Source organism: Glycine soja, chromosome 14, assembly GCF_004193775.1.
Source record: "Glycine soja cultivar W05 chromosome 14, ASM419377v2, whole genome shotgun sequence".
NCBI lineage: Eukaryota > Viridiplantae > Streptophyta > Magnoliopsida > Fabales > Fabaceae > Glycine > Glycine soja.
Genome location: NC_041015.1, coordinates 47578245 through 47604313, shown reverse-complemented (window position 1 = coordinate 47604313; position 26069 = coordinate 47578245). Strand labels below are relative to the sequence as shown.

The following is a 26069-nucleotide window of genomic DNA, read 5'->3' as shown; positions in this document are numbered from 1 at the left end:
GTATGTGAAATAAACACGAGATATATGCTATGTAAATTCAATATAATGTGAGGTCCTTTTAGTTACTTGAGTAGAGGGTGTGAGTTTTTGTAAACTACTTCACTGACTACACTGATAAAACTAACAAAAAGATGGGGGTAGAATGGTCATAGGCAAAATCAAAGTCAATCCATGACCGCTGGATTCGTAGCAAACAACGTGTGCGGTTGCAACAATAGCACGATCTAACACTCAGACACGGAACTCCTCCTAGCAGAAACAGAAAGAAACAACACTCTTGTTATTTTCGCATTCTATTTACTCTATCTATCTGTTTCTCTTTCCAACTCTTTTCCCATTTTCGCAAACTCGCGCGTGTGACTCACTCTCCTGCTGCATGCTCTTTCTCTCACGCTTCCTCAATTCATGCTCCCTTCAGGTTCCAATTCCAAACCCCCCTTTTATTTTTCCCATGCAAAAATTCAGTGCAGCACTCATTGCTGTATTGGGTCTCTGAAAATTAACTCAAGTTTTTGACTTTGGGTATTAGGCTATGGCGGTGTAATTGATCCCTTGCTCTTACCCATTCTATTGTGTTAAATTTCACTCAAGGCTTTGTTCTTTTCAACCCCTTGTTGCATACTTGCATCTACCAACTCTTGAATGTTTCTCATTCAATATACTTTGCCTTATGAGCTTATCTTTGATTATTGTTTAGTTTAGAAATGTTACGAACGCACTTTTTTGAACACACTCTTCTGTTGGTTGAAATTGATTGAAAATTACAACATTTTGTGGGTTCCATGTCATATTTAATGTTTCTCTCACCTGATTCTGTAGTTTGCCAATAAATTTCAATCAAAAGAGTGTGCTAGAGAGTGTCTTCCTGGCATTTCTCTTGTTTAGTCTGCTCTTAAATTTCTATTATGAATTTATGATAGTATAAGAATGGTGTTTCGTCTGGTTTTTGTGCTTATGTTCTTTTGAAACCGAAGTTCTTGTGCCTCCATGTTGAGCTTCAATTTCAATTCAGTAAAATCATAAGTAATCTTTGTATTGTAATATTTTATGAAAGGTTTAATTACCCGTTCCTATAGTTTCTAGATTTATCCAATTTAGTCCCTAGTTAATAAGTGACTTTTTTAGTCCATATAGTTTACCATTTAATTTCCGATAGGTTCCTACCATTTGCACCGTTAAATTAGTGTTGTCGGTCATCCTTTCCTCAAGCTCCCTCTCTTTCGGGAGGCCCCCGCCTTGCAACACGGATACTGCACTTTCACCCCACCACCCTCACCGTCGACGCCCGCTACAAAATCGGCGCACTGTCGTTTCTGACACATGCAAAGGCGAGAAATGGAGAGGAAGGTTTTGATGGCACGATGTACGATGAGGTTTTTCGTTTGAGATATAGTACTCAACGATGATGACAAATGTTTTGTTTCTTTTCATCCTTGTCGCCGCTCCCCTCCATCTCATTTTCACCATAGATCTATTCTTCCAACGCCATCAACAATGGTTACAACCACCCATCGACCACGTATAAACCTCGAGTTCTTATTTGATTCCAACAGCAACAACAACCACGGGTTCAAGTTCAGATTCTCACGACTTCATAGTTGACGACAACAACAATTACTATTTGCAGCGGGCGCCGACGATGAGGGTGAGGGTGGAAATGCAGTATCCATTGCAAGACCGGGGCCTTCCGAAAGAGAGGGAGTTCGGGGAAGGATGGCTAACAACACTAATTTAACGGTGTTAAATAATTTTAACGGTAAGGACCTATCGGGAATTAAATGGTAAATTATAAGGACTAAAAAAGTCACTTATTAACTATAAGAACTAAATTGGATAAATCTAAATATTATAGAGATTAAATGAGTAATTAAACCTAAAATATTCATATACAACTTTATTTTAATGATAAAAAATTATCAAGTAACACACATTTTTATATTTTTTTATTTTCACTTACTACTCTGTTTGTCTCTAATTATAAAACCTTTTTTAGAAATTTGTTTATCTTTTTTTTATAAAATCATTTTTTAATTTTTAGATGCATTAATTATTATTTTTTCTACACACCTTAATTAGTTTCTCTCCAAACATTAATAAGAAATAATTAAGTGGATAGAAAAAATAAAAAATAATAATTTTAGAATGATAGTATAATTAATTAATAAATTTAATTTGATTAACTAAATTAACTACTTTTTAAGAGACGTAAATTAGTTGAAATAATCTTATAAATAAAAACAGAAAGAGTATATTTTCATTTTTTCTCTTGGAATTTAGACTTGAAAGTTTATTTTTATTCTTTAAAAACTTTAGAGATGAATTATTTATATAAAATATTAAAATCAAAACTTAAGAATTGCATAATATCAAGTGGATTTGTTTCGACAAAAAAAAAAAAAAAATACATCAAACATCTTTCGTGGAGATTACCTATCAGAAAGGTTTCCTCAATGAGAAACTGAAATCTCAAAGTAACTAGCCAATAGCTTATAGCATAGTTGTATAACATTGGAGAATGGAATATAAGGTTGGGTCCCTTAACCTTGTATTATGGTGAAAAAGTCACTTGCCATTCAGAAAATGTATGGGTGGGTAAGCGGGCCAGTCCGTCCCGCATAAGATCTGTCCGCGTAAGCCTGCATTGGCAGCGGACTTAGTCAGTCCGCCCCGTATTCTTACACGGACTAAATAAATTGGTCCGCCCCTGTCTCGCGGACCCCGGGAGTCAAACGGGTTGGTTCGTGGGCCTAATTTTAAAATAATTTTAATTTCTACAAAAATACAACATAATCAAATTAAGTTCAACATAAATATAATAAATCTCAACCATTAGTCAATTACATAATAAAATAAATAATGTCTTGACAAAAGAAAATTTAAACAATAAATCTAAAATATGAAACTTAAACATTTTCAACAACAAATGATTCCATATTTGAAATAGTTCAAGCCTTCTCCATCTCCACACTTCATCTTCTTTTCCTAAAACTCAAAATAATAATAAATATTAGAATAAACTCAAGTTAAGTGATTAAAAGACAATAATTATTACACATTATTTATTTTGCATATGAAATCCTAGTAACCAATTTTTAGTACATATCAAGGCTTGCATGTTGTCAGCAAAAAGCCTAGTTCAATATTTGTTAAGCACATCTGACTACGTCGTGTGATGTGGTAAATCAATCACGCAATTTTATTTCACATTCTATTGTTTATAAAATTTATTGCAGAAAAACATTTTTCAACTATTATAGGCAAAATCAAAGTTATCTTTAGAAGCAAGTATATCATTGGATAAAGAATATATTTCTAAGTTTTCACCAACATTTGGAAAAAAAAATTAATAATCCCTTTTAATTTTAAAAATTAATCATGAGACCAAACATTTCTCATAAAAGTTTAAGTTGACTTTCAAATCTCATAAATTTCACATAAGAAAATTCCGCCTATCATATACTATAGTCACATGACCTTTCATTTATGCATGTTCTCACATTTTCAACTTTTTTTTTTTATCTCACTTTCCTCTTTATTTCTATGTTTTTCTAGCGTCCCTTGATTCTTCTTGCCTCTATTTATATTAATTTTTAGCAATTTTAATTATTTATTATTAATTGCATCTTATCTTATCTTATCTTATCTTATATATAAATATAAAATAAATTCTAGCCTCTATTTAAATTAATTTTTAGCAATTTTAATTATCTATTATTGATGACATCTTATCTTATCTTATATATAAGTATAAAATAAATTTAATATTTTATCTTATTTTATTTATTTTATATATAAATATAAAATAAACTAATATATTTTTTAAAAAATTAAATAAAATAATGATTCTATTTTATCTCATCTAAACTATACATATGTATTTTCTATCTTGTTAGTTTCTTTACTTTTAATAATAAGTATTATTATTATTTTTGGGATGTGTCCTTTATATAATGTGTGGTGGGTTTTTTATTCTATTATTATAACAATAATGAGAATTAAATTAAATAGTTTGAATTTGAGTATGTAATTTTTGTATTAAATAACTTATATTTGTATAGATTTTTTGAATTAAAAAAAATTAATGACATAGAGACAATATATAGTTTTTTTTAGGAACAACTTTTTTTATATACATTAACAAATAAAAAAAATCTAACGAGTGAAGTCCCTCAACTGATAACTTACATGCGGCCATGACCATAGCTGAATAAACTTTGAGCTTTGCATGAAAAAAAGTGCACCCATGTCATTATGGTAAAATCATCAACAAAAGAGGATGAATTTATTTCGGCTCACATCCGGCCAAAAACCAGTAATTTGATGCGTTCAATGACAAATCCAATTTTAAAAACATTGGTTAAAAATATAATAGTTTTTTTTTATGAAAAATTAAATTTGAAAAAAACATTACTATAGTGACAACGTTTTAACTTCATTAAATTAAATGTCAAAATTGAAGTTTTAATAAATTAAAATTTAAGTAGTGGCATATAGAATGACACTAATTAGCAAAGTTTTTAATGGCGGTTCAAAACTAGGTACCGAAATTTGCAAAGTTAACAACAAAGTACAGACTCAAATAAATAGAGGGATCCAAAAAGTAATTTACCCATGGTAAAATAAATAATAGAAAGGCAACAAGGTAACAAACCACCATGAAATCGAACTTTACAAACTAAAACAAGTCTAGAAAGAAGCTGACCAAATAATAAAATAAAGAATAAAAAGCAAGCAAGGAATTAATCCTCCAATGAAATTAATTTAAAAAGTACAAATTAACTCATCACAATGGAGTAAAGAACACAAAGTCAGTAAGGCAGCAGAATCAAGTCTTTAGTCTTCATCTTTCTCTTCCGCAGACTCATACACTCGTACGCTTTGCTCGATGCTCATCTTTCCTCTTCTATTTAAATAAGGGTTTAATTATAAGAGAGATTCCATGCAGCAAAAACAAGAGTTCCAACAGTAAGAAAATGTAATGAAAATACCAAGAGTTGAAACTTAGAGCAAGTATAATAGTTCCATCTTTAAAGCTTTATATATGAAATTAAGGACTTCATCATCGACCAACAACTTTATACTGAAATAATATCTCACTTAACATTGTAATATCCAAGACATAGGAATTGTTCCTAGTAAAAGGACATGAGAATTGTACCTGTGTGAAGATATAAACTTGGAGAATATTTAGGACAATCATTTATGTCATGTTCTCTAACATAAGCTGTTAACTTGAATCCATGGTGAATCTCTTTGAAGTTTGGCAACCTGCTGAGTGTTATACGTCGCAGTTTAAGTAGTACTTTTTCTCCATCCTTAACAATCCCTTCTTGACCATCGTCATCAGTTTCACATTCAAAAGCAAAAACCTTCTGTAACTGAGAGCAGTCTTCTATTTTCAAGTAGTTCAGATCGCAAAAGTGACCAGCCACAAAATTATGAAAAAGGTATTTCAACTTGTTGCACTTCCGGACATAAATAGTGCTGAGATTTATGAAGCACACAAATTGTGAACAAGTATATAGGCTTTGTGCATCACCTGAGTCAAATATTTGCTCCAATTCCTCACAATCAATTATTTCCAGTCTTGTCAGCATTGGTAATTTTCTAAGAATGGTAGGGGAGAAGATGGCTTTCAATTTTGGACATCCATTCACATGAATCATGTCAAGCATCCGAAGGCTTAGAAAATTTGTGGGGCCCTTCCATATGAACTCGAGCTCAGGTAGATTCCCCAAGTAAGCAAGAGTTAGATCCAATTTTAAAGGAGCAAGTTCTCTGTTGCTCTCATGTTCTCTGATTTGGAATTGGAAAAGACCTTTTACTCCAAGACCAAACAAACCAAGGTATCTAAATTTGAGTACATGTCTAAGTTTAGAGGAAAGCTCTTGATCGGATAATTGGTTGAATGTGGTGGCAACCAAGCATAGTAATTCCTTCTCCTATATGCATAACAAAATTCATTGTTAGGTTGTGATAATCCAATTTACATGTTAAATTATAATATTATGTTTAATAAATACCTATAAGCACTACTAAAAAAGCTTGATTTTACGACACACAGTCTACGACGGTTATCAATAACCGATTTAGAATGTGACACGGTGGCATTTTTGTAATTAGAAATAAAGTTTTGATTTTTTACATCGTGATTTCTAAGACGGTCTTATAGAACCGTCTTAGAATGTTAGTCCATGGCATTTTTGTAAATATGAGAAACTTAAACAAAGACGGGTTTGGCTGAAGGACCGTCTTTGTTTAAGTTACCCTAATTATTAATTCTGTAGCTGGCTCGCTTTCACGGTCATCATGAAACACATTGCGTCGTCGCCGTCGTTTCAGTTTCTCGAAAGCCTTTCACGCACGAGGGATGAGTCATTTAGGGTTCAAGCACAAGATTATGCCTGCAATACAAAGGTAGGCTCCGCCATGGATGTAGACCATTGCCAACAAAAGGAGGAGGAAGAAGAGCAAGAAGATCTTTTCCTCAAATTCGTGGATTACGCAAGATCTGAGCTATTATCGCTGGAAGGATATCGAAACAAAGATGATGACGATGCCGATGGACTTGGATGGAGTTGGATCGTTTCTCGTATTCTCAAGACTTGCATTGCTTATTCAAGCGGTGTCACTCCCGCGATCCTGCTCTCTGAACTCTCTCAGGTGCATAATATCACCTTCGCTCCTTCATTTCTCCAATTTCCTCTTTGCACGGACTATTAAATGCATTAATTAGGGATTTCTAGTTGGTTATGTTCATCTCTTTTGGAATGAGATAAGTTATGTAGTAACAGATGTTACTTTTGCGTGGTGTTGAGTTTATTTAGGCTTCTGTTGTATTTGGATGCTTTTCTTATCGTTACTTTTGTTTTGAAGGCGTGGAGTGAGCAACTCTGGGTTGGGGCTCCGAAGAAGCCGCTTGAATTAATCAATCACCTCAAGAAGAATCATCGGAGGACAAAGCTTCCAAACACGGTTACCATTGATTCCATATACCCGAAGAACTTTCTGTCCTTGAACAGTGTATACTTAACTGAATGAATTACTGTATCTAATATAATTAACAGGAAGTCCATGATTTGCTGAGAGATTTAGATAATGATGATTTTCTTTGTTATAGTTTATTTGTATATCTACCCCAAATTCTTGTCCCTATTGCTACTTTGGCTCTGGCCATTTGCTGTTATAATATAAATGACATGTTCCCTTTATTGACTTTTGAAATTCAGTATGGTGGAGGACCAGCATTGTCTCATGATAACCACTGTCGGGATTGCCTGATTCATGGGGCTATGACAGTGGTGTCAGCTGACACCTATCGGGATAGAAGAGAATCGATGAAGTCACTTGCATGGGATATTCTAGATGGAAACTGCCTAGATGGAAAGTATTATATATCCAGACCATGGTATGATAACATTTTGTGTCATCTCCTGCCATTCATACTACCACAAAAAGGGGACTGAAAGGGGGTAGGTGTTGGACTAATGTTCTATTTCTTGTATTTTGAAAACTGTAAATAGCTGGGCTGGTTGAACGGTATCCCCTGTTTTCATTAGCTCCAATTTTTCCTTCACGATATAGAGAAAACTATAGGCAAATCAATAGTTAGTCTATAAACATAATTTGCTTAAAATGTTGTGGCATCATATGATCTATGTAGTCGACATCACCTAGTAGGAAAAGGTTTGGTGATGATTGTTTATTCTTCCCTATACTATTAAGATGGTTTTAAAGCAATGGTTTTAGATGATTTCATGCCGAGGAACATGCTTTTGTAGGTTGCAGTAGTGGTGGAAAAGAAAAATCCTTGATGCTCCGTCTGAAGCTGATGTTGGACCAACAACAACCATTAGTTAAAAAAAGTTGATATTATTTTTTGTAATTGTGTCAAGCAATCTTACGTTATTTTTTTTATTTGAGACAAACTAAATTCACTTATTTTAGTATGCTTTGAATCCCTTTAAAAATTTAAACAAGTAAATTATGATTTCCATTTGCTCTTTTATTTTCTTTCTTTCTCCTTTTACAAATTTCAATGGGTGTAGTTTTAGTTACTTAATTTCTTGCCCCTATCTTACTTCCATCACTTTTATGGATTCTAGGAAGGTTGCTTAACCATCGTATCTGAGAATGATTGGAAATGCTTCTGTGAAGAATGGGGTGGTATTGAGACCAAAGGAATGTCAGCAACAATTGATCATGTTAATGATTCAGAGAATGTATTGACTAGATCTAGTGAGGAGATGCTAGTATGCAAGGATCAGTTGAGCACAACAAATAAAATGAATTTTGAAAATGGGACTGGACAAATTTTAATTAAGACATGTCCTGAGGTAATCCAAAACAATGCCTTAGTTGGCCATGCTATGTGGCTCCCATCCTCCATTTCTTGCACTTTAGTCTTTTAGAAATAAATCTTGCAGTTTCAGATTTTCATACAAATTGTACTTTAGATTTGAAAGTCATTTTCTTGGTTTTCTTATTTTCCCTCTGCTATGTTGCATTTTGGGTTTAGTTTAGTTCATTCTGATATTCTTGTGCAATGCTACCAGGAGGTCAATTTTGTTCAGACTCTTTCACTTCAATTTCTCTTGATGCGGTGAATCGAAGGACTTCATATTCACTTTATGCCCGGTAAACTACTTGCAATTGGTGTTATATTTATATTTGCTTATCCAAAAAAACTGGTGTTATATTTTTTCACTTGACTTTGTTGTGAGCATGTTGTGAATTTGCAGAGGATTGAGTCTTTTATGAGATAATATAATTCCATGGTTGATCTTATTAATTATTTTGTCCATAGCCTTAACCCTGCAGCAATGGTATTATTTATATGTACATATAATAATCAATATTACAAGTACATATAAATAATTTATATTGATTTTTTTAATGTTTTATATTCTGTTAAATACTTTTGTAATTAAAAGAAATCTTGTTATGCACCCTCTTGTCTGTTTTTATAAGAAACAAATAATAGTTTAAATATATTATCATTTGTTTATAAGAACGGAAAGAAGTATTTTTATAATTATATATCTTAAAATTTTAATAATATGATTATTACTAATAGTTATCCTCAACCTCAAGTCAAATAAGTTTTATTGATCTTTATCAATGTCATCACGTGAACCACGGGTTAAAAAAGTTACAAAGTGGATTGTGACTTATGTTGATATATATTACTAATATTAGTTTGAAATTTAATATAAAAAATTAGCACCTGTACGACTTAGATAATTTATCTAATTTAAGACCTATTTTGAAAAAAAAAGAAGAAAAGAAGTAAGTAGTAATTCACTATTTGGTAATAAAGCCTTTGCAATTGGAAGGTGACCATTTTGTTCTGTTTGATGTGTTTCATAATAGCTTTAATTTTTTTTAATCCCTGTCACAGTAATACAGTATTTGGTAATATATTATATATTTTCTTATATATTTTCTTGTGAACCAATTAAAAATAGGTAAGCATTAAAAATTGAGTCTCTCTTCTTTCCACCAGCATTAAAAATACTCTTGTGTTACCATTGATTCCATATACGCGAAGAACTTCCTATCCTTGAACAGTGTTCTAGAAGCTGATATTATTGATGCAGGTAATTCAGAATTAAAGCATTTTCTTTGGATTTATTCCTTAAACTTTTTTAAAAATTGTTTTTAGTTCGTGAATTTTCTTATTTATTTTTAGTTCTTTAATTATATTTTGTCTTGGCTTTTTTGTTTTTTTAATTTTTTTTTCATCTTTACGTATATCCCTGTGCAACTCTCTTAAAATTGCATGGTGTCGGGTTAAGAATTTGTATAGTATGAATCATAGTAAAAAAAATAAAAAATTTTAAGATTGTTTGATCAAAGATTAATTTTTTTGAAATATGAAAATTTGTAAGGTTGATGATTTTAATAAATGTTTTTTTATACTTATTTATTGACCATATTTATAAGTAAATTTTTTAAATATTTTGACGTGTAAGATTTTAATATTTTCAAATATTTTATTTGGTGGATTACGTAATAAAGGAAAGCTTTTTAGTATTTTATAATATTTTATTTCATTTTTCTGGAATTCTAGAATACTTTATTTAGTAAAATAGTCATGATTATTTTGTACATATTCAGGTGATCACCAAATCTAAGGAATTAGTAATGGTCTCATTCCAAGTGTACTGTATTGCAGAAAATTTACATAAATAGTCTTAATATATTAAGATTTTATGCGGATATAACTCAGTTGCCGATAAATGGTTGGATGCCTTTTTCAAATATTTCAAATTATATTTTTAAGTTTACTTAGATGCTGGGTGATTGGAATTATTTTTTCAACTTAATGCTCTTCATTTTTTGTAAACTTTATCTTCATCTTTCTCCCACTAACACTAGACTCTAGACACTGTTAGACGACATTATATTTATTGTCAAATATTGAATTAAACTACTAAACAAAATGTCCCGAAACAGGTTGAAAAAAAAGAAAAAAAAGAGGTTTGATGATACACTATCTGCTATAATAAAAATGATTTATTTCTCTGTTTAGATTTTTATTGGTGTATCACTTCAATGACTTGTTCTATGGTGTTGTGTGTTTAACTTGTTCTTTTGGTTGTTGGTGTCTCTCTGCAGTTTGAGATTATGTTGTTTTATTGTTGCATGTTGTTCTAAGCTAAGGCTTTTCTATGCTACAACCATTATTAGATATTCTAATGGCACTTAGTTGAAACTTCTATTGTATGGTAATGTAAATTGTTGCAAAAATGTAGACTATGTAAATTTTTTATTTTGTATTTAAAAATGATGAGTAGTATACTTATGCTTCATATCAATGTTTATTAAAGTTAAAAAAATTCTAACAAACTACAAAAAATAAAACACAAGCAAAAAAAAATAAATTCTACACTAGACATACTAAGACGGTTGTGGGAAAAATCGTCTTAGTATAGTCTTTTTTCTACGACGGTTATCTGGATAACTGTCTTTGTATAATTATATCAAGACTTTCTAAGACGGTTCTCCGAATAACCGTCTTAGAAAGTTAACTATGCTAAGATGGTTTTATATAGCCATCTTAAAAAGTTGACTATACTAAGACGGTTTCTTCATAACCATCTTAGAAAGTCTTAATTATATAGTCTATACTAAGACGGTTATTTGATAACCGTCTTAGTATAGTCAACTTTTTAAGACGGTTTTTCAAATAACCGTCGTAGAAAGTGGACTATACTAAGACGGGTAACACTAAAAGATGCCTTTAATAAACAATACATTCTAAGACGGTTATTTGATAACCGTCTTAGTATAGTCAACTTTTTAAGACGGTTATTCAAATAACCGTCTTAAAAACTCAATTATATGAAAACGGTTCAAAAACCGTCGTAAAAAGTGGCATGCCATTTTACGACACTGCGTTCTACGACAGTTAAAAACCGTCGTTAAATGACCCAAAGAACCGACTTAAAAAACACATTTTGTAGTAGTGAAGCTATATGTTATTTCGATCAAAATATTTATAGTATATATAAAACATGAAGCATGATAATGTATGACATTATGAGTTGTCTTCAACTACACCCCGAAAATGAATCAACAACTCACGAATTATAGTGTTATTCAAGATCCATCTATTCATAATTCATATCCATCAAAAGTCAATTCATGTTCACAACTCACGCACCCCAAAAATGAATTAAGAAATAATAACTATTTAAAAAAAAGCTCATTTAATTACGGGCTATTAAAGAAATAATCATTTTCGAATAATATATTACCGTTGCAGTCGAGTCTTGTTGCAGATCTGAATCAATAATCATCATCCTACGCACACAAGAGTCAGGCAGTCTTGGACAATCAATGCATAGCACTTTCAAATTTGGTAAATGTGGATGAAAATATTTAGGCCAAATGTCGACCAAATTTGGTAACCGAATCAACCGTAGAGTTCCCAACCGTAGAATTTGGTAAATGTGAATATTAGTCTGACGACGACTCTGGTGCTGGTACCCTCTAAGATCATGTTCCTTTTCACTGCCAAATACATACTTCAACTCATTACATTCTTCAATGTCCAGTTCTTCCACACTTGCTAGCCCTGTAAGATCATGTTCCTTTTCACTCCCAAATACAAAATTATGAAAAAGGTATTTCAACTTGTTGCACTTTCGGACACGAATAGTCCTGAGATTTGGGAAGCACACTTCTTGTGAACAAGTATATAGGCTTTGTGCATCACCTAAGTCAAATATTTGCTCCAATTCCTCACAATCAATTATTTCCAGTCTTGTCAGCATTGGTAAGCTTCTAAGAATGGTAGGAGAGAAGATGGCTTTCAATTTTGGACATCCATTCACATCAATCATGTCAAGCATCCGAAGGCTTAGAAAATTTGTGGGGCCCTTCCATATGAACTCGAGCTCAGGTAGATTCCCCAAGTAAGCATGAGTTAGATCCAATTTTAAAGGAGCAAGTTCTCTGTTGCTCTCATGTTCTCTGATTTGGAATTGGAAAAGACCTTTTACTCCAAGACCAAACAAACCAAGGTATCTAAATTTGAGTACATGTCTAAGTTTAGAGGAAAGCACTTGATCGGATAATTGGTTGCATGTGGTGGTAACCAAGCATAGTAATTCATTCTCCTATATACATAACAAAATTCATTTTTAGTTTGTTACTAGTGATAATTCTATTTCCAATCTAAAGAAAGAACATACCAAGAAAATGAATACTTTTACTTCAAGGACTTACAATATATTGTTGTTTAAAAAGAATGCAGCCATGAAAATAAAAAATTAATGTAAAATGTGATAACTAAATAGCATTTAAAAAAATAAAGTGTTAATTATAAGGTTAAATGTTGATTAGAATTCACTTAGGAACAATAGTAGGTAATTGCATGTTTATAAAATTTTCAAGTATTTTTTAATTTTAAATTATACATTAGGTTATTCCCAATTTACAGGTTCAATTATAATATTATGTTTGATAAATACCTATATGTTATATGTTGTTTTGATCAAAATATTTATAATATATACAAAACATGAATCATAAATTATAGTGTTATTCAATTTCATTTAGGCAAATAATTAAGTGTTGTGTATGACAATATGAGTTGTCTTCATATACTACAATCCTCTTCAATTTATCTTTTTCATGTCTTCTCAGAAGCTAACATAAATATATATTAGAATTTACAAGCTATATTTTAGGTGTATGTATGAGATGTTTTAATGAGCATTATATTCTTCATATTTTTTTTAATCCATAAAAATTAAAAATCCAAGCTTAGGAATTTACAATAACTCATATAATATGTTCAATCAATTGAGAAAAATTCCTTTGGTGCATTAAAGTCTTAATTATATTTTGTGCTATTTATAATTTTAGTTTTTAATTAACTTAAATTGTATTAATTTTTTATTTATTGATGAACTATTTTAATTACTTTTTTAGTTTCAACTATTATATTTTCTCATATTGTGTATTCAATCATTAATCTAATATTACATTTTAAATTATTCCTAATCAAGTTTAAAATAAAATAAAAATAACATATACTTAGACATCAACCTTTCATTATGTTGATTAGTATAATTGTTAAAATAAATACTAAGTAATATAAAAATATATTGGAAAATAATAGGAAAAATAAAATAAACCTATTATTATCACCGTCAATATCTTCAAGTGTACATATAATGCTAAAATTGGAAAAAAAAATGATGTACATAGTATAATGATAAAAATATATAATACAATTTATATAAAAAAATATGAAAATTCAATATTTTAAGGGTAAAAAGATAATAAAATCCAGAAAACTAGAATCTATCATTTAAAAAATATTACTTGAAGTGTCTTAAAAATTTATGAATTATTAAAATAAATTTATGTATCAGTATTATTAACGAGGTTAAACATGTTATTTCACATTATAAAAAAGTTTGAAAATTAGCTTAATGTGTGTGTCGAACATAATTTAACTATTGGCTAAATTACTTGGTCTTTTTTTTTTTAAAAAAATTGTTCAACTACTTACTCTTTCTATTATTAAAATATTCAATATTATTTTCTAATTGCCAAATATTTGTCCATGCTTGTACCAAATATATCGTTAGTCAAGATTCTGATGTACCTTGAATCCAAAAGAAATCAAAGAGTTCTTTCTTAAAGTGACTGTTCAATCAAGGAGCAATAAATGAACAATCAAACATGCAGTAAATCTTAATTAATGATTAAGAAAAACTAAAATTAAAGCAGACATAAAGTAGTTTGGACACTAATTAAACAAATACAGTTTCTATCGCCATACATCTATTCATAATTCATATCCATAAAAAGTCAATTCATATTCACAACTCACCGTATCTATTTTATAAAAAAACTCATTTAATTACGTGCCATTAAAGAAATAATCATTTTCGAAAAAATATATTACCGTTGCAGTTGAGTCTTGTTGCAGATCTGAATCAATAATCATCACCCTACGCACACAAGAGTCAGGCAGTCTTGGACAATAAGTGCGTTGAAACCTTTTCAAATTTGGAAAATGTAGATGAAAATATTTAGGCCAAATCTCAACCAAATTCGGCAACCCAATCAAGTGTAGGGTTTCCAAATTAAGGAAATTGATGTGAATAGTCTGACAATTACTCTGGTGCTGGTACACGGTAAGATCATATTCCTTTTCACTGCCAAATACATACTTCAACTTACCACAAACTTTAATGCTCAGCTTTTCCAAACTTGCTAGCCCATGAGCATAACACATAGGGAATATATATTCCAACCCCTGACATCCATAAATAGTAAGTTCCCTTAATTTTGGGAGCATCAAAGAGGTACGACTTTGACTGCTAACATAATCAACACTCCCTTCTTCCACTTCTTCTATTATGTGCTTCAATTCATAGCATTCAGATATGACCACATGTTCTAGCAGCTCTAGAGTTTGGAAAATGGATGGCTTGAAGATACAAGTTAGCATCGGGCATTTATATATTGTCAATAACTTGAGATGGCATAGCTTTGAGTTCTTGGGAAAGGAAATATTGTACAATTGTCTACAACTCTCTATGGTTAGCTTTTCTAAACTTTTGAGAGAACATCTGGAAGAGGGGTCATGAAACACTTCTTCAAGGTTATCCAATCCTAACAAGCTTAAAATGACTAGGCTGGAGAACGCATCTTCAGTTTGCAGCAGATCAGCATTGGTACTATCAAAGACGCATTTTATCTCTGGACAATATTCGAGGATTAGGAAAATCAAGTGATTCATGCCTTGTGGATCCATGGATGGGATTACATTTTCGTAACCTCCCTCAAGGTGCATCAAATGAAGGTACTCTGCTTTTTGAAAGAAATCCTTGATTGGTAATGATATAAAACTTTGAACTGAGGCATTAAAACCTTCTATGCATAAAGCTCTACATGGTCTATGTTCCTCCAATATGTCAATCCCTCGGTAAATCCCCCGGCTCCAGGGGTTCATTTTATTAAATAAAACATACCTCTCTAATCTTGAGAAAGAGACATTATGCGGAAATTGCCGACATACAAGTGAATGTATACACAAATACAATTCATTCAGCTGCAAACATCTTCCTATAACCTCGTAAGCATTTGGCCACAAATTCCGAATTGTGCAATAGAACAAATCCAGAAGCCTCAATTTCTTTAATGACGCGATTCCATTAGGCAATTCTATAAAAGAAGAACCCCGCAAGTCAAGAACCTCAAGTGCTTGTAGGCTTTCCAAAATGGAGATGTCACCTAAGTTATAACCTCTCAAGCACAGAGTATGAAGATTTTGTAATGACTCCATTGATTGTGGCAGTGACAAGGTGAGATATGATGTAAGTGGTATCTCCCACGAACTCCAATTATAGCCAGATCTTAAGAATGCCAGGATTTTAATCATTTTTAGCCTTTCAAAACAAGCATTTGATACTTTAAAGGCAACCTTGGGAGAATGAAACAAGAGAATTTCTAGTGATGGACAATTCAATTGATCATAATCAAGAAGCTGGCCATTTTTCAAATCCCATAAGGATATTACCCTCTTATCTTTTATGGTTTCATCCTCTATCAACATTCTTGGATCCATTCCAGTACTTGCCAAAATTGCTTGACCAGTTTTAGATGCTATCCAGAAGGCTACATCACGAACCATGTCATGCATTTTCACCCTTTCTTTTTTACTGGCCTGCAACAACAAATAAGAATCAATGAGGATGCTAACAGCTATCTGCATCTCCCTCCTTGCTTTCTCCATTGTTCCAAAAGTCCCAGGTAGGCCCATTCCCTTTCCAAATCGAAATAAATCTTCCAAATCAATTTCATGATCCTCTGGAAATATAGAACACAACAAGAACAAGGACTTGGCTAATTCATTGGTCAAATTATCATAACTCAATCCAAGACAGGCATAAGGACTTCTTAAGCCTTTTGGAATATCTAGTGGTTCAGAATCTTTTAGTCTTGACAATGCTAATTCCCACTCTTCAACAGTTTTGCCCTTCAGTGTGCTTCCCACCGTCACAATTGCAATAGGCAATCCTTTGCATTCATCTACAATTTTTGTTGCAACGCCTTTCAATGCATATGGGGACTCATCAGTTATGTTTGCATTCAATTTGAACAAATCCCAAGCTTCCTCGCCAGTTAAGAGATTGAGCTCAATTATTGTTTGACATTTCATGGAAATGCATACTTCTCTACTCCGAGTGGTTAAGAGTACTCCACACCCCTTATTATTTTCATTGTATGGAATACCTATAGCTTCAAAGTCTAGGTTTTCCCATATATCATCCAAGATTAGAAGAGTTGTGTCTTTCCTTAATCTCTCTGATAGTCTTTGTGCTCTAACTTCCTCTGATTCTTCCTCAAATTTCAAACCCAACTTATCAGCAATTTGCACTTGGATGCTTCTAATATTTGGAGTTTGAGAGACTGTTGCCATGACAACCTTCTCAAAAAGTTTTAACTCCTCAGCTTTCTTACCAACCTCTTTCGCCAAAGTAGTTTTTCCTGAGCCTCCTAGTCCAACTAGTCCAATCATGGAAACACTTTTATCCTTTAAAGCATCCAAAAGGTTCTTATAAGTTGATTCTGTTGATTTGAAAAGAACAAAATCTTTGGATGAATAGTACTTCATTCCTGGAAGTTGGCCAATCTTAGAAAATGGCTCAAACTTGCTGTTGTGGTTGAGTTGAGCCATTTTCTCAATTTTTCTTGCTATTTTTTTTGTAAGAAAATATTGGCATTGCCTTCTGAAATAACTCTTGTTTACTTCTGAAATTCTTCCTTGGAGCATATGCACTTCTTCTAAAACTTTCTCAACATCTTTCAGCCACTTCTCAACTGCTGGTTCAATTTTTTCAGTCCTCTTAATAGCTTCTTCAACTCGTTCATTCACACTGTTTCGGGTTAATTCCAATTCTTCCTTGGCAATTAGAAGATTCCCAGCAATGTTGTTGAAACAGCACAAGTATCGAGCATGGTGTAAAATTGGGCCCACTGTATATTCTGCTAACTTTGCTACGATGGAAACAACGATATCCCCCATTTGTAATTGCACAGTCCTAATCATGAATGAGTACATCACATTTTAGCTTAATATTATGTTAAGCAAACTAGGGAGTAGTGATCCAATTAAAGGAAAGAGTAACGTAATAATATCTCTTACATACCTCTGATGGATGTTGACGTTGTTGTATTTAAGAACGGAAGTGAAAGTAGTTGATGTTGCAGATTGGATACCTTTCTCGAACTATGGGCAAAAAAGTAGTATTAGAATTGTAAACAGAGAACTACAATAGTATATGGTATGCGTACATGAAAATATGTATATAATAACATTTAAGCTAAATTACACATATGGATTTTTAAAATTCAGTTTGATTTTCATGTTTTTTTTTTAAATTTAATTTTATCTTCTATCTTTTAAATTTGGTTCAATTTAGTTATTTTATCCGCTTAAAATTTAATGTTGTTAATAATTTTAACATAATGATGGTTAAAATTATCACACAACAATAGTTACACGTCTAGAAATATTTCCACACGTGTGATTAAAGGGTGACTATTTTTAGTTGTTACCATAATCTTTAAAAATTAAAAAAATGAAAATCCCTTTATGAATAACATTAAAAAAATTTGTACTTGATCTCTCTCATAGGATTTCATGAATCTTAAAATTGATTAAGAGATTTTGTTATTCTATGGGTTTCAATCAGGTGAAAAATCAAATTATTTTATTAAAACATGTGAGAACTAAATTGAATCAATATTTTGTAGTTTACTTATTAGGGCTACAGTGATTTTGTGAAATCCAATTTGTTTTGGTCTATGCTTTAAGTTCATGTTTTATGCAATTGAAGGAGGAATCCAAGCCAACTCTCCTCCAAGAAACTTTAAAAATATTGTTCCAATCAAGAATGGAAGAGAACAAATTGGGTCAAGTTTCTTAGGTTGAAGAAACTTATTTTCTGATGCACATGTTTAACATTATATGCTCAATTCTTTCAATAGATATCCAGTTTTACAAAATTTTGGCATTTAGATCAGAATGCTTCGATCTAAAAAATCCTTAATCAATTTTAAGATTCAAGAAATTGTATTAGAGAAATCAAGCATGAAAGTTTTAAAGTTCTTCACAAAGGGAGTTTAATTTTATAATTTTGAGGGTAAATTGTAATTTGTGGTCTCCCTTTAAGTTTGGGTCCACAATTTTCATCGCCTTTTTTTCACAACTTTAGTCCTCATATTTTTTTTAAATCCACAATTTTGATTTAACCTTCAACTTTAAATATGTTAATTTATTTATTTTTTATGTTTTAATTAATGAAATTATTTTTTTATGATACATTAAATAAATATGTTAGATCTAAGGTTCATTTGAAACAAAATAAAAGAAATCAAACATATACAAAATTAATTATTGAATCTAGATTACAGGTTTTCTAAAATGTAGTTAGTAAAATAGTGAGAGAAAAAAGGATGATCGAAATTGCAGATCAATAGTTAGAAGAGATCCAGGATTGGAATTTAGCATATGTTTTTGTCTAAATAATAGGTATCCTTCAATTTTGTGTGCATAAAAGCGTCGAAGTGCATAAGTATTGTTTTGTGATAGTTTTTAACCGTCATTATGTTAATATTATTAACAATTTTAATTCTAACCTGATAGAAGGAACTAATTGAACCCAATTTAAAAGATAAATGATTAAATTAATTTTTTTAAAAGATAAAAGACAAAACTGAATATAAAAAAAAGATAAAGAACCAAATGTATTACTTAGCCTAACATTTATTATTTTAATATTTGTTCAAGGTAAGTACAAAAAATGAAGTGATATAAATATTCACCAAACAAAAATCAAATCTATAAAATGAAGTGATATACATATTTAAAGATTTAAATTAAATTCTAATATAACTATCAAATTTCTAAAATATTCACCAAACAAAAATCAAATCTATAAAAGATATTAATTATTGCGTACTAAAATATCTCAATCATCCCATCACTCTTCTTCAAGATTACCATTAATTCATCAACACTTTAACCACTATGATCGTCACCACCTCTACCACCTTGATCGTCATTGTTGTCGCCATCGCCATTATCATCGATGTGCAACAACAATCATGGTAGTGGTAGCGATGATTGTAGCATCAATCATGGTAGTAACAACGACAACAGTCAAGATGGAAAGGTGATGGTGGTCATGGTGGTGGTGGCGGGGGTAACAATGATCAAGGCGACGACAACAACAATGACAATCATGGTGATGGATGTAATCGTGGCAGCGATGGTTATAGTGGTGGTGATGAGTTAATTGAGATATTTTAAAAATTGATAATTAAGACCTTTTATAGATTTTTATTTTTTGTTTGATAAATATTTTAGTTATTTGATAGTTATATTTGATTTTAATTTGAATTTTTTAATATTTTAATTTCAATTGACTACTATTTTTAATCTTAATCTGATGATTGTTATTAGTTGTTCTCATATTCATACATAAGATTGTGTTCTCAGAGGAGTTGTGATAACTGCTAAATATGAGTTATTCCGATAATAAAAATATATTAAAAATATCTTTAAAAATATTTATTTAATAGTTATCTTTGGTTTAAATATTAAGATTTGATATTTTTCTTATTTGTGGCTTGCAGATATGAAAAAGAGAGATTAAGAAAGAAAATGGTCGAGAAAATATCTAAAATATCAGGAAGTCTCAGGAAGATATGATTTGATTAAAAGCAAAACAAATCCAAAAAATATAAAAAAAAAATATCACTAAAGAAGATTTTTAGCATTAGGCTCAAGTCCACTCCAACAACTATAAAAAGAGAGTCAAATGAAAGAGAACATAACACAGAACCCCCTGTAGCAGGGGTTTCATTTACTCCATTTCTTTCACTCCTCTTATTCCATGAGTTCTTATACCCATCTAAGCCCCTCAATGGCCATCCCTAGTTAGGGTCTGTTAGGTCTAAAAAGTCAAAGAGATGTATGATGTACTCATTATTTATCAATGCAAATGTGTTTTCTATTCTATTATCTTTTATGCTTTCATCTTACATTATTCATCTTTATATTTTGTTAGGGATTAGACGATCAGAAGATGATAACTTCTAAACAAGATTTAAAGAAGGTATGCATGCATTGGTTTTAGGGTTTAGATGCTCGAAAGAGGATAACTTATAATAGAACAAAAAAAAAGATTTCATAGAAAAGTCATTGCTAGACATAGAATGATCATTTTATGTCCTGCATTCTTGCAAGCATCTAGAATTCATACTTTACTACTTGTAGTATGATCATTTTAAATTGATTTTGCATTAATCTAAGTACAAACAGAGTCCGTGTAAATTCGACACTCGAACTTCGGAGCAGTTTACTACTTGTAGTAGTATGAGAACCTACAGACTATTTCATAATATGATTTAAATTTAAAGATAATACTACAGTGATATCAATAATATTTGTTATTTAAAAAATGATATGAATAACATTTTTAAGATAATGGGATTTGTTAAAACTTAACCTAAAGTATAATTTAATTTGAATTTAAAGATAATACTATACTCATGAAAATAAAAAATACAATTTAATGTAATTAAAAAATGTCGGTAACTGTTAGAATTTAAAATTAAATATATTTTCACAAAGTATCTCCATTTCATAATAATTTTTGTGTCGGAAAAAAAAGTATTTGAAATGATTATTATTTTAATTTTTAAATGTATCATCAATTATTTTTTACTAGTATTTTTTTATAATATTGACGGTAGATAATAAAATTTATAAATTAATTAACAATGATAAAGTTAATTTCACAAAATTATCAATCTTTTTTATCTATTTATTCATTTTTGTTGATCCGTATATAAAAATTTAGGACCTAAGCTAACACTAAATATTGCAAGCAAGTCACGAGTTGGCAAAATCACTTGGATTTAAGGAAAAATATTAAAAATTAAAGTTTAATATAGAAATTTTTGCTTTTGATTCTTTATATTTTAAAATTCTCATTTTGATGTTTTAAATTTTATAAAGCAACCAACTTCATAGTTCCGCCAGTTTCACATTAACATTGTTAATATTTTAACATGGCTAAAAGAGTCACAATATTTAAATTAATTATGCTATAATAAAATAACTATGTTAAATAATGTAACGGATTTTAATTGTCATTATAATAATTTTAATTTAAAAATAAAAAATAAAAAACCAACACGAAGGACTCATCCCAAAATCCCTAAATTCAAATTAAATTCAACTAATTTGAAAATTCAATCACCATACACACAGAATGCAATCACATGGAGGTCACCATTAGGGTGGAAATGAGTTAAGTTAAACCAAACTTTACTAGGCTTACTAGGCTTGAGTTGAATACGCAAAGCTTGAGCTTGGCTCATTATCTGTCATAGACTTTTTTTTAAAGGTTCGGTTCGGTTTACATAAAAGTCTGACTTGACCTACGAGTCTATCTAAAAAGCATGCTTAAAGAAGTCTTTAACCAATTAATTATTTTAAAACCTAGTAAAATACTAACTAAAAAAATAAACTTATAAAATTTCGTATAAGTAATGTATAAATCCAAAAATAATTGATAAACAAAATCATATTGAATTCAAGTTATTTAAACACAAAGTATATCAAAAGAAAATGAAAAAAAGAGCATAATATTAAAAAATATATGGATTAGAGATGATTTATACTAATATAGCCAAATAAAAATATTTAAATGGTCTGAAAATGTCTTTACAAAATATTCTTTTCTTTGGAAGTATTAATCTGGTTGCATTAACCTTTTAACTTGAGTCTTTTTCTTTTTGAAAATTTTTCACATACAAATGAACTCTCTAAGCACTTTATGTCACTTCATCTGTCATTTATAGTGTCATAAAAATGGTATAAATAATAGTTATTATTATTATTATTATTATTATTATTTAAACAAACCGGCTTGTCAAGCTTAACAAGCTTTTTTTATAATTTGGTTTTGACCTTTTATCTAAAAAAACTTTTTAACCGGTTTGAAATGATTCTTATGGTTAAAATTGTTATTATCTATTATTTTTTCGTTCTATCTGTTGTCTATCTTTCATCATTTTTTCTCTCATATCAAACATTTAAGTCTTTTCCCTCCAAATTCTGGCCAACACCTAAATTACAATAAAGTCAAGCCTATGAGACACATTATGAGATACACGTTTCGATGAAGGAAGGCAACCTCCATTTTGGGGCCAAGCCAGCAATGTGGAAAGGACCATTGTGCCTGCGATTTCATTCTCATAATCACCAACAAGCACTGTGGGCGCCCTCAAAAGGAAGTTCATCTTTCCATAGTTCAGAAATTTTGTAATTTATGATTAGTGATTCTTGATGTTTTGGTTTCTTGATTTTTTTTTCTTGTGTATATAGAATCTTATGTTTAGAAAGAAAAAAAAATATTTTATATTATTAATGTTATTAAATTTACTAACTAAAAGACTATTTTAAATCTTCTAATTAAGATAGAGAATTAAAGTAAATTTTTTCAAAGATAAAATATTAAACTAAAAAAATAATACAAGAGATCAAATAGATCATTTCACTTGTATTTAAAACTACAACTTTATTGTTATATACGTCAAACGAAAAACTTTATTGCAGAAATATGAATTGCAGAAGTTAAACTTCATAAGATCAACAACTTAAATTATTAACATGGATGTAAAATATGAATTGCAGAAGTTAAACAAAATCTAAACTAAACTGAAGATTTGAATTGAGATGCGTACCTCAAGATATGTGCATATATGATGTCAAGAAGGTCAAGAATTCAGATACAACCTTATTGCTGCGAAACACAATATTAATTGAATGATGTGGAGTTGCAATTTTAAAGAATGAAAATGTTGGTGAGAGATAGGAAAAATCAAAGTTAGATGAGAGAAGTATAAAAAGTATGTGTATCGCTAAATGAAAGAATAAAACTTAAAGAGGAAATTCATCTTTCCTTATTTGACAAGTAAGGAATTGATGAAGATGCAGATTATTCCTTAATTTTATGGGGGTTCATGAATAAGAATAAATTCCTTTTCAACTTTGTTATGTTTGTGCTGAGCCCGGCACTCACACGTTATCGTGTGAGAAATATATACAAGAAACCATGACAAAAGGTTTGATTCCTATACATGACTTCACACATATATTAATAATGAAGACTTGTTTGAAAAATGAAGTAAAATGAGTAAATTATTCTTTTTTTCTTTTCTAGAAGTAAATTAATCCTTTATCATGTGTGCTAATTCATTATATCAATAAATAAAATACAATAATCCTCATTATATCAATAAATAAGTATATTAATTAATAAAATAAATAATCTTGAAGTAAATATTTAACACTTTGATTCCGATTGGATACAAAAATAATAGTGTATAGTAAAATTTTTGAGGATATTATAAGATATTTTAATCATACAAGTTTATTTTAGTAATTTATTTTCTCAAATAATTTTATTTTTGTAAACTATACTTGAAATAGTTTGTGAAAAATATGCAAGTTAATTATAAGTTATTAACTTTTTTTCTTCTCAATTTTATTTTTATTATTTTATTTAAAATTTCATTCTATTTTTTATTTAATTAAAAACCTTCTTATAACATTCATACACTCAATAGTCAATTGTCGATTAAATTATTTTTTAAGGTTAGAAATTCTTTGATTTTAAACAATAGGAATAAAATCGTCAAGATGATAAATTAATAGAAATAAATTTTGATATTAAAAATATTAAATATATCATTTTACTTTAGTTAAGCTAATAACTATCTTATTGCATAAACGTTTGTAATAGCAATTGAAAGAATTTATGAAAATAACTTACGAAATGAGATAACTTATGGAAACAGCTTAAAAATTATATGAAAATGGTTTAACCTAATTTCCTCTAAGACTATATACAAACAACTTACACATAAATATTTGCCTTCATAAACTCTATTTCCTTAATTACTCTTAATTTGTAGAAATTTCCTCATAGACAAATTAAAGAAACTTGACTTTTTGTGTATCTCATTTCAGATACAACTGAACCGAGGAAAAATGCAAATCTAAGCCCATATATATATATATATATATATATATATATATATATATATATATATATATATATATAAATGAAAACACCTTTGTTTACTTTATAATAATCCATATTATTAATTTCAACATATACATATGTGTAGACACCCATACCCACCTTCTTGCTGGGGAAAACATGGATACATAATCAAACTGGATGGTGTGCTAGACGTGAGTGCCTCTGATATCAGCAACTTTTGTAACAATGGTTGCAAAAGTCACACCTTAGATGTCTTAAGTTGCATCCAAGATGTGAAGAGAGACTTCTACTTTGGGACCAAACAAAACGTCTCGTTTGTCAGGGATGCCATTATCAATGCATGTGCTGCTCCTCAGCGTTACGGTAATTAACAAGTTTAACACTTCTCAGTAAATTTACACATCACCAAATCTAAACAAGAAGGATTCTTCCAAAAGCTGTTTTCACAACCACATATATATGAAGTATAACAATGTTACTTATGCGGTAAATTTTATAACAATATATTCTCTAATCCGCTCTTTTGATATTGATTGAAATTTATTATTAGAAATCATAAAAGTTGGTGAATTCTATGTATTATTAAATAATTCTGTATCGTGATTTTATGATTTTTAATTAATCTTAATCAATAGAAAAAAACTTGTTTACAGATGCATTAGGATGTGTGTGTTGTTAGTATATATTCTTCAAAAAAGTATGGAATGTGGTGATGGGTGATTTGATTGATAGATGAAGAGAAAAAAATGTTATAAAAAATATTGTATGAATAACATAACTTTATAAAATGTTATACACTCAAGAAAAGGTTACATATATTAATAAACTAGTAAAAATTGTAACCAAAAAAATGTTAACAAAATTAAATGTTACTTTTAGTATAAAGCTGCTCTTTTCCACCACATGTCATTCTCAAATCGATGGTCAAACTGAGATAGTAGACCAAACTTTGTCTTCTTTTCTTAGAGCTGTGATTAAAAAGAATATAAAGAGTTGGAAAGAATGTCTGTCTCATATTTAATTTGCATACAGTAGGGTTGTACATAGCACTACACAACACTCTCCATTCGAGGTAGTGTATGATTTTAATTCCTTGACTCTTCTTAATTTGTTACCATTGCCTAACATTTCTGATTTTAAGCATAAGGATGCACATGCTAAAGTTGAGTATGTGAAAAAATTGCATGAGTAGGTGAAGACTCAAATTGCAAAGAAGAATGAAAGTTATGCCAAGCAAGCTAACAAGGACAGGAAGGAAGTGGGTGGTACTTGAAACATGTGATTGAGTTTAGGTACACATGAGGACGGAGAGGTTCCTTAAACAAAGGAAGTTCAAACTTCAACCTAGAGAGTTGTACATAGCACTACACAACACTCTCCATTCGAGGTAGTGTATGATTTTAATCTCTTGACTCTTCTTAATTTGTTACCATTGCCTAACATTTCTGATTT

At 30.2% G+C, this 26069-nt stretch overlaps 2 protein-coding genes across 6 annotated transcripts; one reads left to right on the top strand and one right to left on the bottom strand.

Annotated features, from left to right (window-relative positions):
• Window positions 1–242: 242 nt before the first annotated feature.
• On the top strand, window positions 243–8772 carry LOC114383397 (ubiquitin carboxyl-terminal hydrolase 26-like). Of its 4 annotated transcripts, none has more exons than XR_003660498.1 (4): window positions 243–418; window positions 7230–7472; window positions 8106–8336; window positions 8556–8772. XR_003660498.1 is itself a non-coding variant. In XM_028343069.1 (4 exons), exons 2-4 carry the CDS (start codon window positions 7352–7354, stop codon window positions 8604–8606), a joined length of 339 nt encoding a protein of 112 aa, XP_028198870.1. In that variant the 5' UTR covers window positions 243–418; window positions 7230–7351; the 3' UTR covers window positions 8607–8772. The 4 variants fall into 4 exon arrangements, 3 of the variants coding, with proteins under 3 accessions (XP_028198870.1, XP_028198871.1, XP_028198869.1); XM_028343069.1 differs by having other exon boundaries at window positions 7230–7408; XM_028343070.1 differs by lacking the exon at window positions 7230–7472.
• Window positions 4694–23423, bottom strand: LOC114383396. Of its 2 annotated transcripts, XM_028343067.1 has the most exons (6): window positions 23293–23423; window positions 17682–17761; window positions 14429–17573; window positions 11763–12626; window positions 5159–5942; window positions 4694–4903 (listed from the first exon to the last, which is right to left on the bottom strand). In XM_028343067.1, the coding sequence occupies exons 3-6, from the start codon at window positions 17555–17557 to the stop codon at window positions 4890–4892; spliced, it is 4791 nt and encodes a 1596-aa protein (XP_028198868.1). In that variant the 5' UTR covers window positions 17558–17573; window positions 17682–17761; window positions 23293–23423; the 3' UTR covers window positions 4694–4889. The 2 variants fall into 2 exon arrangements, with proteins under 2 accessions (XP_028198868.1, XP_028198867.1); XM_028343066.1 differs by lacking the exon at window positions 4694–4903 and having other exon boundaries at window positions 5079–5942.
• Window positions 23424–26069: the final 2646 nt, after the last annotated feature.